The sequence below is a fragment of the Oryx dammah genome, unplaced genomic scaffold, assembly GCF_014754425.2.
Source record: "Oryx dammah isolate SB20612 unplaced genomic scaffold, SCBI_Odam_1.1 HiC_scaffold_4, whole genome shotgun sequence".
NCBI lineage: Eukaryota > Metazoa > Chordata > Mammalia > Artiodactyla > Bovidae > Oryx > Oryx dammah.
The window spans coordinates 68,809,581-68,823,471 of record NW_024070188.1 but is presented as its reverse complement, the minus strand read 5'-3'; the positions used below and the strand labels follow the sequence as shown (position 1 = coordinate 68,823,471).

General features: G+C 38.0%; 1 protein-coding gene across 12 annotated transcripts in view; it reads right to left on the bottom strand.

The window, feature by feature from the left end:
* Positions 1-13,891, bottom strand: part of UTRN (utrophin) — a 547,129-nt gene that overhangs the window by 395,111 nt on the left and 138,127 nt on the right. For all 12 annotated transcript variants that reach the window (XM_040238622.1, XM_040238626.1, XM_040238624.1 and 9 more), the window contains 8 exons: positions 12,456-12,659; positions 10,877-11,058; positions 9,876-10,026; positions 8,272-8,391; positions 6,203-6,304; positions 2,866-2,973; positions 2,407-2,586; positions 314-483 (listed from right to left, as the gene is read on the bottom strand). In XM_040238622.1, the coding sequence (XP_040094556.1) occupies positions 314-483; positions 2,407-2,586; positions 2,866-2,973; positions 6,203-6,304; positions 8,272-8,391; positions 9,876-10,026; positions 10,877-11,058; positions 12,456-12,659 (1,217 nt within the window). The remainder of the gene's footprint in view (positions 1-313; positions 484-2,406; positions 2,587-2,865; positions 2,974-6,202; positions 6,305-8,271; positions 8,392-9,875; positions 10,027-10,876; positions 11,059-12,455; positions 12,660-13,891) is intronic.

The window sequence follows — 13,891 nt, the reverse complement described above, 5'->3', positions numbered from 1 at the left end:
AAAGGATTGTACACAATTATATCCACCCACAGTAAACGACGGGAAAGAAAGAACTAAGGAAACGATATATTCTGTCCATGAAGGCTACAGGCACACAGTTCTCCCAATCGAACCAAAGATAAATAAAATCCAGATGACTTAGATGCTTAACCAGTATAAAGTGGAATATTCAGAAGACTCAGAGGTAGTGAGTGGTTCAGTAGTTGAATTTCCATTACAATAATTATGTTTAAATTTGCATATGATTAGCGATCAGTACAAAATAAGTACCGAGCACAAAATATTAATATATCATGTGCAAAATAGTTCTCACTTTTTTTTAGCTTCCAAATCCACAGGGATCTGTCTCTTCTTTGGGGGAGGAGGAGGAGGCAGCTCTTGCTTAGACCTTTTTGTAGTTACTTGTTCTCTTAGGCGAACCGTCTCTAAAAGATCCTTCTGAGGAATCTGGGACATTCCCAGCTTTGCAACAGCCTGAGTCACCTGAAATAAAAATCAATCAGGTTTAATGTTTTATAACAGTTTTATTGAAATATAATTCACAAGTCATAAAATTCTCCCTTGGAAAATATATGATCCTATGGTCATCAATATATTCAGAGTTGTTGTGCAACCATGCCCACTTTCTAATTCCAGAATAGGTTTATCATTTCAAAAGGAAATCCCATACCAGTAACAGTCACTCCCATCCTTCTCTCCTTCTTGCCCTGAGAAATGACTGATCTACTTCCTGTCTCCATGGATTTGCCTACTCTGGATAAGTCATGTATTAATAGAATCAGTGCATTAACCTGTGACCTGCTACTTTTACTTAGCACAGTGTTTTCAGGGGTTCACCCCTGTTGGATCATATATTGGCACATTATTGTATTATTACTTAGTATTCCCAGGTGGCACTGGTGCTAAGGAACTTGCCTGCCAGTGCAGGAGATGTAAGAGATGCAGGTTTGATCCCTGGGTCGGGAAGATCCCCTGGAGTAGGAAATGGCAACCCACTCCAGCATTCTTGCCTAAAGAATCCCACGGACAGAGGAGCCTAGAAGGCTACAGTTCACAGGGTCACAAAGGGTGGGACATGACTGAAGTGACCTGGCACACAGCACACAACAATATTCCATTGTATGAATATACCACATTTTGTCCATCCATGTATCTATTGATGGATGTATGGGTTGTTTCACTTTTTGGCTGTTGTGAATTTTGCTGCTCTAAACATTCATGTACAAACCAAAGGGTTATTTTTGATCAAGGTGTTAAAATATTTTTTAAATTTATAAGATTATTTAAGATGAAAAAATCATTTTGGAGAAGGAAATGGCAACTCACTCCAGTATTCTTGCCTGGTAAATCCCATGGACAGAGGAGCCTGACGAGGTCACAACTGAGTGACTGAGCACCAAGATCATGTCTAAGTGTTATCAGTTACTATTGGTCGAATGACGGGATATCAGAAGTTTTCTAAGGTCTGTTAAAATTCAGTTTAGAAAACTAAAGAAGATACATGTCAATTTTTCAATTTCACAGTTAACCAGGTATAAAAAAAACAGCTTTTTAGTTTAACTACTACTTCCACCCTTATGGCAGACAGTGAAGAGGAACTAAAAAGCCTCTTGATGAAAGTGAAAGAGAAGAGTGAAAAATTTGGCTTAAAGCTCAACAATTCAGAAAACGAAGATCATGGCATCCCGTCCTATCACTTCATGGCAAATAGATGGGGAAACAGTGGAAACAGGGTCAGACTTTATTTTTTGGAGCTCCAAAATCACTACAGATGGTGATTGCAGCCATGAAATTAAAAGACGCTTACTCCTTGGAAGAAAAGTTATGACCAACCTAGATAGCATATTCAAAAGCAGAGACATTACTTTGCCAACAAAGGTTCATCTAGTCAAGGCTATGGTTTTTCCAGTGGTCACGTATGGATGTGAGAGTTGGACTGTGAAGAAAGCTGAGTGCTGAAGAACTGACGCTTTTGAACTGTGGTGTTGGAGAAGACTCTTGAGAGTCCCTTGGACTGCAAGGAGATCCAACCAGTCCATTCTAAAGGAGATCAGCCCTGGGTGTTCTTTGGAAGGAATGATGCTAAAGCTGAAACTCCAGTACTTTGGCCACCTCATGCAAAGAGTTGACTCATTGGAATAAGACTCTGATGCTGGGAGGGATTGTGGGCAGGAGGAGAAGGGGAAGACAGAGGATGAGATGGCTGGATGGCATCACCAACTCAATGGACGTGAGTGTGAGTGAACTCCGGGAGTTGGTGATGGACAGGGAGGCCTGGCGTGCTGTGATTTATGGGGTCGCAAAGAGTCAGACACGACTGAGCGACTGAACTGAACTGAACTGAAAACATACCTGAATGTATAATTTCCACGTAATGGCACAAAGTATTACCCAAAGCAAAGGTACCTGGTTGGAGGAATCTTCTAATCTCTGAACCAAGGAATCCCATCTCTGAGTCAGTTGTTCTGAGTCACTGTTGATCTTCTTGGATGTCTTAGGATTATCAAGTAATTGACCCAAATCCTGGCCAATCTCACTCAGCTGATCCAATGCTTGGCGCTTCATTTCCATGTCTTCCTTCAAAATCTAGTATTTCAGATATTTATTAGATCACTGAATCACTTTAAACAGGAACTTATCTTCCTGTTCCCCAGTCAGAAAATGTAAACATGTATATTTTAGAGTAAAATTTGCCTGCTTTAATTCCCTAAAGCTAAAACATAAGACTTCTGGTTCTAGATGGTTACAAGGCAGCATTCTAGCGTTAGTAAAATGAATTCATTCACTAAATTCTATTAACCATTGACATAAAACACTAAGATATGATAGGCTCACAAGAGAGGTGATGACAACGACATCACTTACAGCCAGTCGTCGAACACTGACGCTTAGTTCCTTTTGGTCTTTAAAGTTGCTCGTCTGGACTTTATTTAAAGATTCTTCTTTTTCAGTTAACCATGCTTTCAACAAGCACTGCAAATAATAACCAAAGTTAGAAATATATTTAGGGAATCATTTGGTAATTCAACTCAATCAAGTTCTAAAATCTCTCATTTTTATGTTACTAGAGGCTTTATCCACATCTGGGAGAAGAAGGATTTCAAACCCCTAAGCCTGAGGCATAAAAAACTCAGAATATCTTTGCTTAAGATATAACCCTTCACAGATTTGCAACTGATGAACCTAAAATTAGCCTCAAACCTGGAAAACTAAACCTAATTCTCAGGGAGGCTGATAGCTCTAAAAGGCTAAATCCAACTATCCAAGTCTGCAAAAGAATCACTTTATAACTCTCTAGATGCAGAGGGAAGGTCAGAGATTTTCTTTTCTCAGTCCCTCTATCAGGGAGAAAAGAGAGAGAAGTCAAGTTACATGGCTTGTAAACTGCAGAGCCAGATCACAGACCCACACCCCAAAGCTGATGGATTTTCCATGTATCTTGCAGGACAACCTCACTAATGCTCCAGATTCAACAGCAGTTATGATTAGAAAAGAAAGCCTGAGGCTACTCCAAAGCCAATATGAAAATCTTTAAACTTCATTGGCCAACAATGCATGTCTTTTAGACATAATATATTTAGTAAAGAGATAAATTTGAAGGAGGGGGGAAAAAATGGCTGCCTTGATATAATTTTTCCCAAAATGTAGTATTTACCACAGAAACCTTCTATAGATTGAAGGTGGAAATCCTTGGTTCTGTGTTTGGAATCAACTCTTTCTCAAGTTTGATTTATCAGTTTATTTAATAACCATTCTCTGCCATTATATTTCACCCAGAAAAGGACAAATATTAAGAAAATAATGTAAATCTGAATTCTGTCCTCAATGTAGTAAGAGTTATCACAAAAATACCTGCGGCACCAGATAGAAAATGCAGACACCACAAAGAGACTTCTTCTAGTTTTGAAACAGTGGGGGAGGGAGAGGGAGCTCATAAATGACTTCATGGTCCCTGATGGATATGTCACTGGCAAAGCCCACTGGGATACTGGGAAAAATATGGTGGAATCTAGGTGACATGGTCTGACCTCTTCTGGGTTTAGTCTAGCTTCACTGGCTTATAGGGGGCAGTGTGCAAAGCCCTCACACCTAACAGGATGGATTAGTGTTCCCAGAGGAGAGTTACTGTGCCCAACACCTCAGCTGGGCAGCCTGTGTACACAAGTGCTGTGTGGGATGCTTCAGTCCAAGATGGCGGCGACAGGTATAGAGAGGCTGCATGTGGCACTGTGATCTGCAGCCCAAGAGCTCTGCCCCTCCCGCCAAGAGGAGCCCTCTAAATCAGCCCCACCGATGACTGACTGCCAGGGAGAGCACTGACTATAGCGCAAGCTCACTCCTTTCCTTTCTTTCATCAAAGAATAAAATTCTCCTTTGCTTCTGAACCAGACAGCTTCATTCTATGGGCTCGAATATCACTAGGCAAGAGGGCCCTTGTAGGAGCCGGACTCAAAAAGAGTTGGTAACAGGTGGGGAGAACTTAAAGACAGATAGGCAAAAAGACATTTCAAGGCAGATGCCACACTTAAACAAAAACACAGAGACTAGAAGACTAGTGCGCTGTTTCAAAAAGAATGAAAACAATACAAAACCCATAAGGAATCTACCAGGGACCATGCACTGCGAATACAGCACTGAAAAGAAACAGCACTACTCTGCATTGAGAAGAAGCACTACTCGGCATGGCCACACGGCCGTGACAGTCTCGCAATGAGCTACAAAACGGGAATGCAGGATCTGAACACTGAGTACATGAAAGGACAGAGGGACAGTTTGGAAAGGCCGGTTAAAGTCAATCACAGAATATCCCGCTGCCCACACTTGGCTCATGCTGGAGAAATTTTGAACTAATTCTCAGAGCCCATTTCTAACTATCTTAAAGCCTCTGCAACTAAGTGAACAATAATCCCTTGAAAGACTGTTTAATTCAGACACAGTTGATTGGTCTTATTCTCTGTAACAACAAATTATCAATTAAGTACCAACATTGGCTTCGTTTCTATATTTTAACAAGATTTCTCCTTCCATATCACTAACAGAAGGCCATTCAAAGGTCAGTTTTAAACCTAACATAATAAATGGCCAGAATCCTAGCCACTCTCTATTCTTAAATATTTGTAATTACCAAATTTTGATTCTTTCTGAATTTTAAATTATTTTAATTCTTTAATTACTTTAAGAAGAGTAACACAATGGTTTCCTAGCAATCAGTCTCCTTACAATCATTAATGAAGTTAAATTTCAATTATTCTATGTGACTTTTTGGCCTGAAGAAAAGATAAGTAAATTTAAATCTCTGTAAAGCAAAATGTAAATATTTCAGAAATCAGAATCAGGTCTATCATGCAATTCTTAATAGGAAAATTCTGATCAAAGATTGAGGGCAGGTGGCAGTAACTTACAATTTACATGGGGACAAATTTTGCAACCTGTTTTTTAAGAGTTCTCTCTACCACCATATTTAGTAAATCACAAAACAGCATACATTTGCTTTTTATCCCATGAAAAGAATATAGCTGCTTTTTGTGGATGGAAATAAAAGGCATTTAAAAGCATCACAGTGGACCCTGGGATGTGGGAACAGAGTATCTGTTTATTTTCTACACCACAACTCTTTGGCATTTTGAAGAAAAGTCTTGCTTATTTGTATTCTGTTTTGATGGTTGCTTTTCTGGAAGGATGGAGATGGGCAAAAGGCCACCAATCAGACTGAAAACTCTAAGTGGCAGCTTTGCACCAAAGGTTCATTTTCTATGTTAATCCTCAGTGAAAAAATTAGCTACATGTTCAATCATCGGTGTTGCTAAATATTTTTCTTGTTATTTTCAGCAGTTATTCTGATTAAAAATCACAGGTTTAAAGTTCACAAAGTACTGAGTAGAATCATTTATCATTATGTACTGAGCACAAGCCATATGCTAGGCTGTATGGCTACAAGTTCAAATACATTATCCAACACAAATGCAGTAAAAATTATGTCAAGTAAATCCTAAAACTAGCATTTCTAAAAACTAATCTAACTAATGAACAAGGTCAAATTGTTATTACAATAGAGCTAATTTATAATGCAATCTCTATGAAGAAACTGCATAGTGGACTGAAATCTGACTTTTAACATAATAAATAATTATTTATAAATTTTCCTTTTGAAGAAACATAAGTGATTTATTCAAATGCAATAATTATATATACAGCTTCATACCTGTTCTTCCAATAACTCCTGCCACAAATTGTCGATTTCCTGTAACCTAGTCCAACGTTCTTCAGTCCATCGGCACACAGCCGTCCAGCGTTCACCAAGTTTCTAGAAAAGGAAAAACCGATCCTTTGTCAACAAAGCCTTAAGGGATAGTTATCACAATCCTTAAAGAAATTCTTGACATCCATTGTTCTTTATTACAGAGTAGTAATTATGAAAAATATTATGAACGTTGCTTTAAATAATACAGATGAATTCTATAAAATTATAGATAAGACAAACTAATTTCCATAGAATTTAACTATTTCATATTACACAGTTAGAATACGGCATAACTTGAACTCTATCTTGTAACTTTTGACTCCAAACTCCGGCTCTTTTCTTTCACTGTGGCTTTTATATGAGAATTTGACAGTTTCACATATACCTTCAAAATATAGCAAACATATCTACTTTCAAGGCTTCCATTTTTTCAGGCTATAATTATCTTTAAGATAAAATTCAGTGCGTGGCTCATTTCTTAACCATTTTTACATGCCAAGACAATCTTCATCAGTAGTACCAAAAATTATGAAAAAAAAGTTTTTAACTTATAAAAACTGTTTTGATTTGTTCTGTTTATATTGCATGATACACAGAAAATTCCACCAAACAGCAACAGAATATTATAAGTATTAGCAAGACTAAATAAATAAATTTGATACATTAAAAAAAAAAATCAATCTTCATGATGACTTTCCCAACTAATTACTTTATTACCACTTTATAAATAATGATTAACAAATTCTGTTTTATTTCTTCATTACTTACCCATGAGCAAGAATTATTTAATGCATTTTATCTTATTTCAATTTTTATTATCAAAATAGTCTTTGTATTGCACAAAAGTGGAGAATGTAGAGCCAGAAGACAGATCTCTCATCTCCACATGAAAACTCATTGCCTATTTAAACCTCAGGGCCTCCACTCAACCACTATGAATATCCTCACTGTTAAATTGACAAGACATGAATGAATGCCTACCTCTAAGATTACTGTAAAAACTAAATACTATCACACCAAAATCTCAAAACTACAGCCCAGTTTTAAATGTTGCAAAAGAAAAAGAATTCCATATGTTAATTTATAGTTACTAAAAATCATCAACTGAAAGTTACTGAAATCATCACCTGGCAACATTATATCAGGTAATCCAAGTTCAAATAAAATACAGCTGACCCTTGAACAATTGGGTGGGTCCACTCATACTTGGATTTTTTTTGATAAATACATAGGAAAAAATTTTGAAGATTTGTGACAAAAATTTGAAATGAAGATGAACCACACAGCCTAGAAATATCAAAAAAAAAAAATTAAGAAAAAGTTAAGCATTCAGGAATGCATAAAATATCTGTAGATATGTATATAACATACAAAATATGTGCTAATGGACTATTTGTTACCAGTACAGCTTCCAGTCAACAATAGGCTATTGCTAGTTAAGGTTTGTAGAAGTAAAAAGTTATACTAGGATTTTCAACTGTTTGAGAGGTCAGTGCCCCAAACCCCACGTGTTTAAGAGTCAACTGTACCAAAAACGCTCTTTATAAAGACTTGTAAACATATACCACAGTCACTCAGCAAAAAGCAGCAAGTTGTCAGGGTTCCCAAAACTGATGTTGACATTTACACAGTGATCTCCTAAAGAAACAGGGATATTAAATCCTACATGACTGAAATTCTCAAACTTGACTTTTTTTTGCATATTCACTGGGCCCCACTCCCAGTGAGACCCAGAAATATGCATTTTAACAAACTCATCAAGTGATTCTGAGCAAGAAGTCTGTGGATCATTTGTTGGGATCAGGTCTTGAGCTTCAAAATCTTATTCATACACTCAAAAGCTGAAGTACATGAATGACACCTTGGTTCTCCTATAAACCCCCATGCTGTGGAACGCCAGCTGGGAAGTACAACCTAAAGAAGATGGTTTTACTAACCTAAATAAACAGACTGAACATGAATAGGAACAATGTGTGACTGGGGCTCAGACCCCAGGTGCCTTAGCTCTATCCTACTTTATGAGTCCTTACCTGTAACTGATCTTCCAAAATAGCTGTAGCACTCTCGCCGCTGTTTTCATCAACAATCACCACCATGTGAGTCAGGGAATTCACTTTCACTTGTTCAGCCTCAAGATCATTTTGCAAACTCTACAGAAAAAATTCAGATAAACCATTATGTCTACTCTTTCCCATTTACATATTTAAAATCTACCCAGTCGTCAATAGCAATTAAGGACACTTAATGAGGCATCCTGTTTAAATTTCCAACCATTAGCCTAAGTGTTCTCCTAAGGAAACAAACCCATTATACATCTTTACATTTCATTATGAACCAAAGCAATTTGAAAATGCAATGTCATAACAGACTGCAAATGTGATGTCATCACTTTTATTATTTTTATTCCAAGTTCTGGCTGAAAGAATAAGAGAAAAGGGGTCACATAATCAAGTTGAGTGCATACAGTAGGAATTAAGAATATAGAATCATTAAATCAAAAAAGTTCCAAATTTAAATACACAGAGTCAGAGATCATTTTATCTAGTACAACACTGTATAAAGCAACATAAGTCAAATGTGATTTGATAGTCAGAAGCTGTTCTGATTCATTACCCAGGAAAGCAACTGGTGTATACAGACAATTTTCTTCCCACCTCTTCCATGGGAAGAGAATGCCAGGTCACAAGACATATACTTAGGTATATAGGTAATTTATTCAAATACTACCAATAGTGTTGTCAAATGCCTTGAGTTTTTGTGTTTAATGTATCCTTAAAGCTTAATTTACCCATTTATCTAGTTATTTCATTGAGAAATAAAATTCTTCAAACACTTTGCAGAGAAGCTATTTTACTCTACCTTTCCTTGACTATGAAAAGTTATCTCCTAAATTTGTGACCTCCCTCATAGCTAAGTTGGTAAAGAATCTGCCTGCAATGCAGGAGACCCCAGTTGGATTCCTGGGTTGGGAAGATCCCCTGGAGAAGGGATAGGCTACCCACTGCAGTATTCTGGAACTTCCTTTGTGGCTCAGCTGGTAAAGAATCTGTCTGCAATGCAGGAGACCTGGGTTCGATCTCTGAGTTGGGAAGATCCCCTGGAGAAGGGAAAGGCTACCCACTCCAGTATTCTGGCCTGGAGAATTTCATGGACTGTACAGTCCATGGGGTCACAAAGAGTCGGACATAACTGAGCAACTTTCACTTTTCAAACCACTCACAAAACTCGAGAATCCTCACCTAGGAAAAGAAGCAATAGCTTTCCTGGAAGGATTATGAACAGATCAATCTGAGGGTTTCCTTATTTTCCAACACGTTGCATTCATGCAATGGACTAGGGTTCTTAACCACTCATGAGTCAAAAAAAAAAAAAAAAACCCTTGAGAATCTTATGAACACTATGTACTTTCATAACAAACCTCTACATACCCATATAAAATTTGACCTGTGCTTTCATCCCTGGCTCAGAAAACCCACATCCCTATGCACTCCACCCTGCAAGCTACTGAATACAAGAGAGCACTGAAGGAGTGTCCTAGCTCTGTGCTAACGATAGACGCCATCAGCTCCTGAGAATTCTAAGTGCTGCTTTTTCATATTTGATAAGGTATAAAAGAAATACGAGCCAGATTTACTTTATGATCTTCCAGCAGCTTTTGCAGGGATTTTAAGTCATCAACCAGGGGGCAAGTTTCCATCTTTTGAATGCGTTCTTCTGTGAGCGTTAACCAGGCGGACAGCTGCTGAAGCTGTTTCCTCTGGAGTTCCATGAGGACATCATGCAACCTGTCCAAGGGGAACAAAGCGTTATCCCCACTCCTTCTTTCCATTGCAAAGGCAAACACAAACTCCAGGCATCAAGGAAATGGGGCAGGGAGCACACTCTTGTCTAACCTTTTAAAGCAACATTTAGTCTTTAAATATAGACACCAGCAAAAAAATTATTTTCTTCCTAAATGCAGTCAATTAAATGCACTCCAAAAATGCAAATAAGAGCACCCTCTATTTGTATCAGAATCATTGTTTCTTTAATCAGGAATTCCTGCCTATTAAATAGGTGGAAATTACAGTGGAATAGTTTGCTCCTTAACATACAATACATGAAATAAAATGAACCGTACTCTTAAAAAATGTTACAAAATGGAATTCTAGATAAATAAAACATAGCCCTATCTTCATGTCAGAGTTGATGGTTAGCCAGCTTTAATACTGCAAAGTCTCTGCCCTTTTTTTGCTGATTTCTGTATGGCCACTTTTACCATTTTATTTGGTTAACATATCAAAGGAGAAATAAAGATCATAAAAATTCCAGCAATGCTACATACAGAAAAGAGTCAAAATTTGACAAGGCAAGTTCTCTGGTTATCTTGTTCCCACAGACATGTAGACTTTTACTTGTGTTAAAGTGGGCAACAGGGACTTCCAGTGGTTAAGACTTCACCTTCTAATGCAGAGGTAAGGGTTCAATCCCTGCTCAGGGAACTAAGATCCCACCAGCCTTGTGGACAAAAAAAAAACAGAACATAAACTGCAGAAGCAATATTGTAACAAACTCAATAAAGACTTTTTAAAAATTTTTAAAGAAAACAACTAGGCCCCATCTTGCAGCAGTGTTCACTCCCGGGCTTCCACTCACCGGGACTGTCTGTCCATACTTTCGACTCTGAGTGCCTCCCATCTGGCATTCAGCAGGGACATTTGTTCCTGAATCTCAAACTCCTCTTCATCTGTCAGAGTTCCTTGTGTTATCAGTTGGTTTCCTGCCTGCAAGACGTTCCCCACGCTGCTCTGGTGAGCTGTCAGCTCCATCATGAAAGCCTGGGAAGGTACGTCATTATGATCTATGAGCTGCTCATTGAAGAAAAGCAAATCTTAATAAATTGTTAATGCCCAAATATCAATGCTGTGGGGGAAAAAAAAAAGTAACCATGCAGACTTCAAATAAAGAAGACTTTGATCCATTTTTTTTTAAGCTCTGAATATTGGAAATAAGCAGCTGACCTAAGGAAAAAGATAAGATCAAAAAGGACCATGTTACATCTGATAACACGAGCTATTTTTATGTCAATGCTGATTATGCTACTGATAGATCATTAACATGGAACTATGAGAAGATATAATAAATAAAACACCATGCTTACCCAAAAGGACTTGCTTAAATAAAATGACCATTTGTATTATTTTCAAACCAAAATAGCAAATAAGACCTGTCAATTAACATAACACCAAAAAACTACTTAATCAAAAAAATTCTTCACATAATCCAATCACTACAATGCTATATATTCCTGAAATAGTAGGAGATTTTCATTATATAAAAGTATACAAGAATACTGGATACAAGTTTGCTTAATCATATAACAAATAAAAATAACCACTTCCTAGGGAGCATTCAAAATTTAAAGACTTGATGTACTGATTAGCCATTTTATGTCTTAACTATAATAATACACTTCCAAAACGAGCAGTACTAAAGCGTTGATTTTTGTCAGTGGCTCCACTGAATATACAAATTATGGTAAGATCAAAATCGAAAATTTAATTCCAACGTACAGTTAATCACCCATGCCAATTTTATAATGAAGCCCTATTTAAAAATCTTAAGTCCTCCAAAAAAAAAAATTATAAAGCAGAGACATATCTTTGCCAACAAAGGTCCACCTAGTCAAAGTTATGGTTTTTCCAGTAGTTATGTATGAATGTGAGAGTTGGACTATAAAGAGAACTGAGTGCCAAAGAATCGATGTTTTTGAATTGTGATGTTGGGGAGATCCAACCAATTCATCCTAAAGGAAATCAGTCCTGAACATTCATTAGAAGGACTGATGCTGAAGCTGAAGCTCCAATACCTTGGCCACCTGAGGCGAAGAATTGAGTAATTTGAAAAGACTCTGCTGCTAGGAAAGATTGAAAGCAGGAGGAGAAAGGAACGACATAGGATGAGATGGTTGGATGGCATCCTCGACTCAATGGCCATGAATTTGAGCAAGCTCCGGGAGTTGGTGATGGACATGGAGGCCTGGCGTCCTGCAGTCCATGGGGTCGCAAAGAGTTAGACACAACTGAGTGACTGAACTGAACTGAAGTCCTCAAATAATGCCATGAAATTTCTGTGGAGCAGAATTCAGTAAACATTATACATCAGGGTACATCTCCTGATTAAGACACAGGCACCATGGCACATATATCCTGCTCATCAGCTACAGATGACTTACTTCATGGGTTGCAAACTGGTCTTTGACTTCTTCCACATCATCAGAAATGTCATCCTGCTCCTGAAAAGTGTCTTCGGCAGAAAGCAACCAGGTCAGCACTTCCTCCAGTGCTATCTGATAGCTGTCTAGATCCATATCAACCTCCGTGACAGTGCTGGGGGTTTCAGCTCGGGGACTCTCTTGCTCCTCCTCTGGTGCCGAGCTCTATAAAAACAAATCCAAGAAAATCCACAAGCATCGTGAAGACCAGAAGGTGTTCAACAAAGGCACACTGGATGGAGACCCAAGGTAAACACCACTGTGTCTTAAGGCATCCGTTGGATTCTCAGGAGCTGAGTGAGCAATGCTGTGAACTAGTCAGAAAGCATTTATTCATGTCAGGATGGCAAAGAGTACAAAAGCTGTATCACTCATGGATTCTATACTCAGACATACTCTAATATAGCTGTTGATGTTGTTCAGTCGCTCAGTCCTGTCCAACTTTTTGAGACCCCATGGACTGCAGCACACTAAGCTTCCCTGTCCTTCACTATCTCCCAGAGTATATAGTTGGGAAGAGACAAATAACCCACATGAATCACTTCTGAACAAAAATAAAAAGGCTCTTAACAAAGTTATAAATTCCATGGGTCTAACAAGGGATGTTATTTGAATTCATCAAGGGATAGATCAGGACGTTTCACAGAGGATCCGGAACATGTTGGACCTTGAAAGGGAAGCTGTCATTTAAAGAGAGCAAGTAGAACCCTTGTTAAATTGCTTTTACTGAAGAGCATTTTAGCATTGCATTTTAGACACTAAAAGACAGCCATACATATACAGGCTACTGTACTGATGATATTTTTCTGAGGCAGTAGCTCTCTAGTTTACTAGCTGGTTTTTTGTTTGTTTGTTTTTAAGAGCCTGTGGAATAAGTTATTCCAAGCTCCTTCTAAGCAATGGAGTATTTTCTTATATACTTCAGAATTGTACAACCAAACTAATCACCTATCTCATCACTAGTTCCCTTCCAGAGCAAAGTTCTTTAAAATTTGCCTACAGCCTGTCTCTACCTTTTCACCTCTCATCCACAATTTTCATGTATCTGAAACATACCAAAATGTATAGAAAACAACATAAGAAAAGCTCATGTATTTAACATCTGCTTTTGTTAACACTCCCTTTCGTGCTGATCAAATTGGTCCTGACCACACACCTGGAAAGTATTTTGCCACTGTTACCAGTAACCTTCTCAATGACAAATCCATTCTTCTAGCATCATCTTCAGGATGATCATGTAATGAACACAAAACCAGAACATTTTTTATAACCACAGTGCTAGAACAACATACATAAACCAGAACTGTTTAAAGCAAACGCAGAAGTCTGGTCACCTTCTGTTTCTTAAGGTCTCAGTGGCATTCTATACATCTGACCTGTCCCCGCCCTCTCGAAGT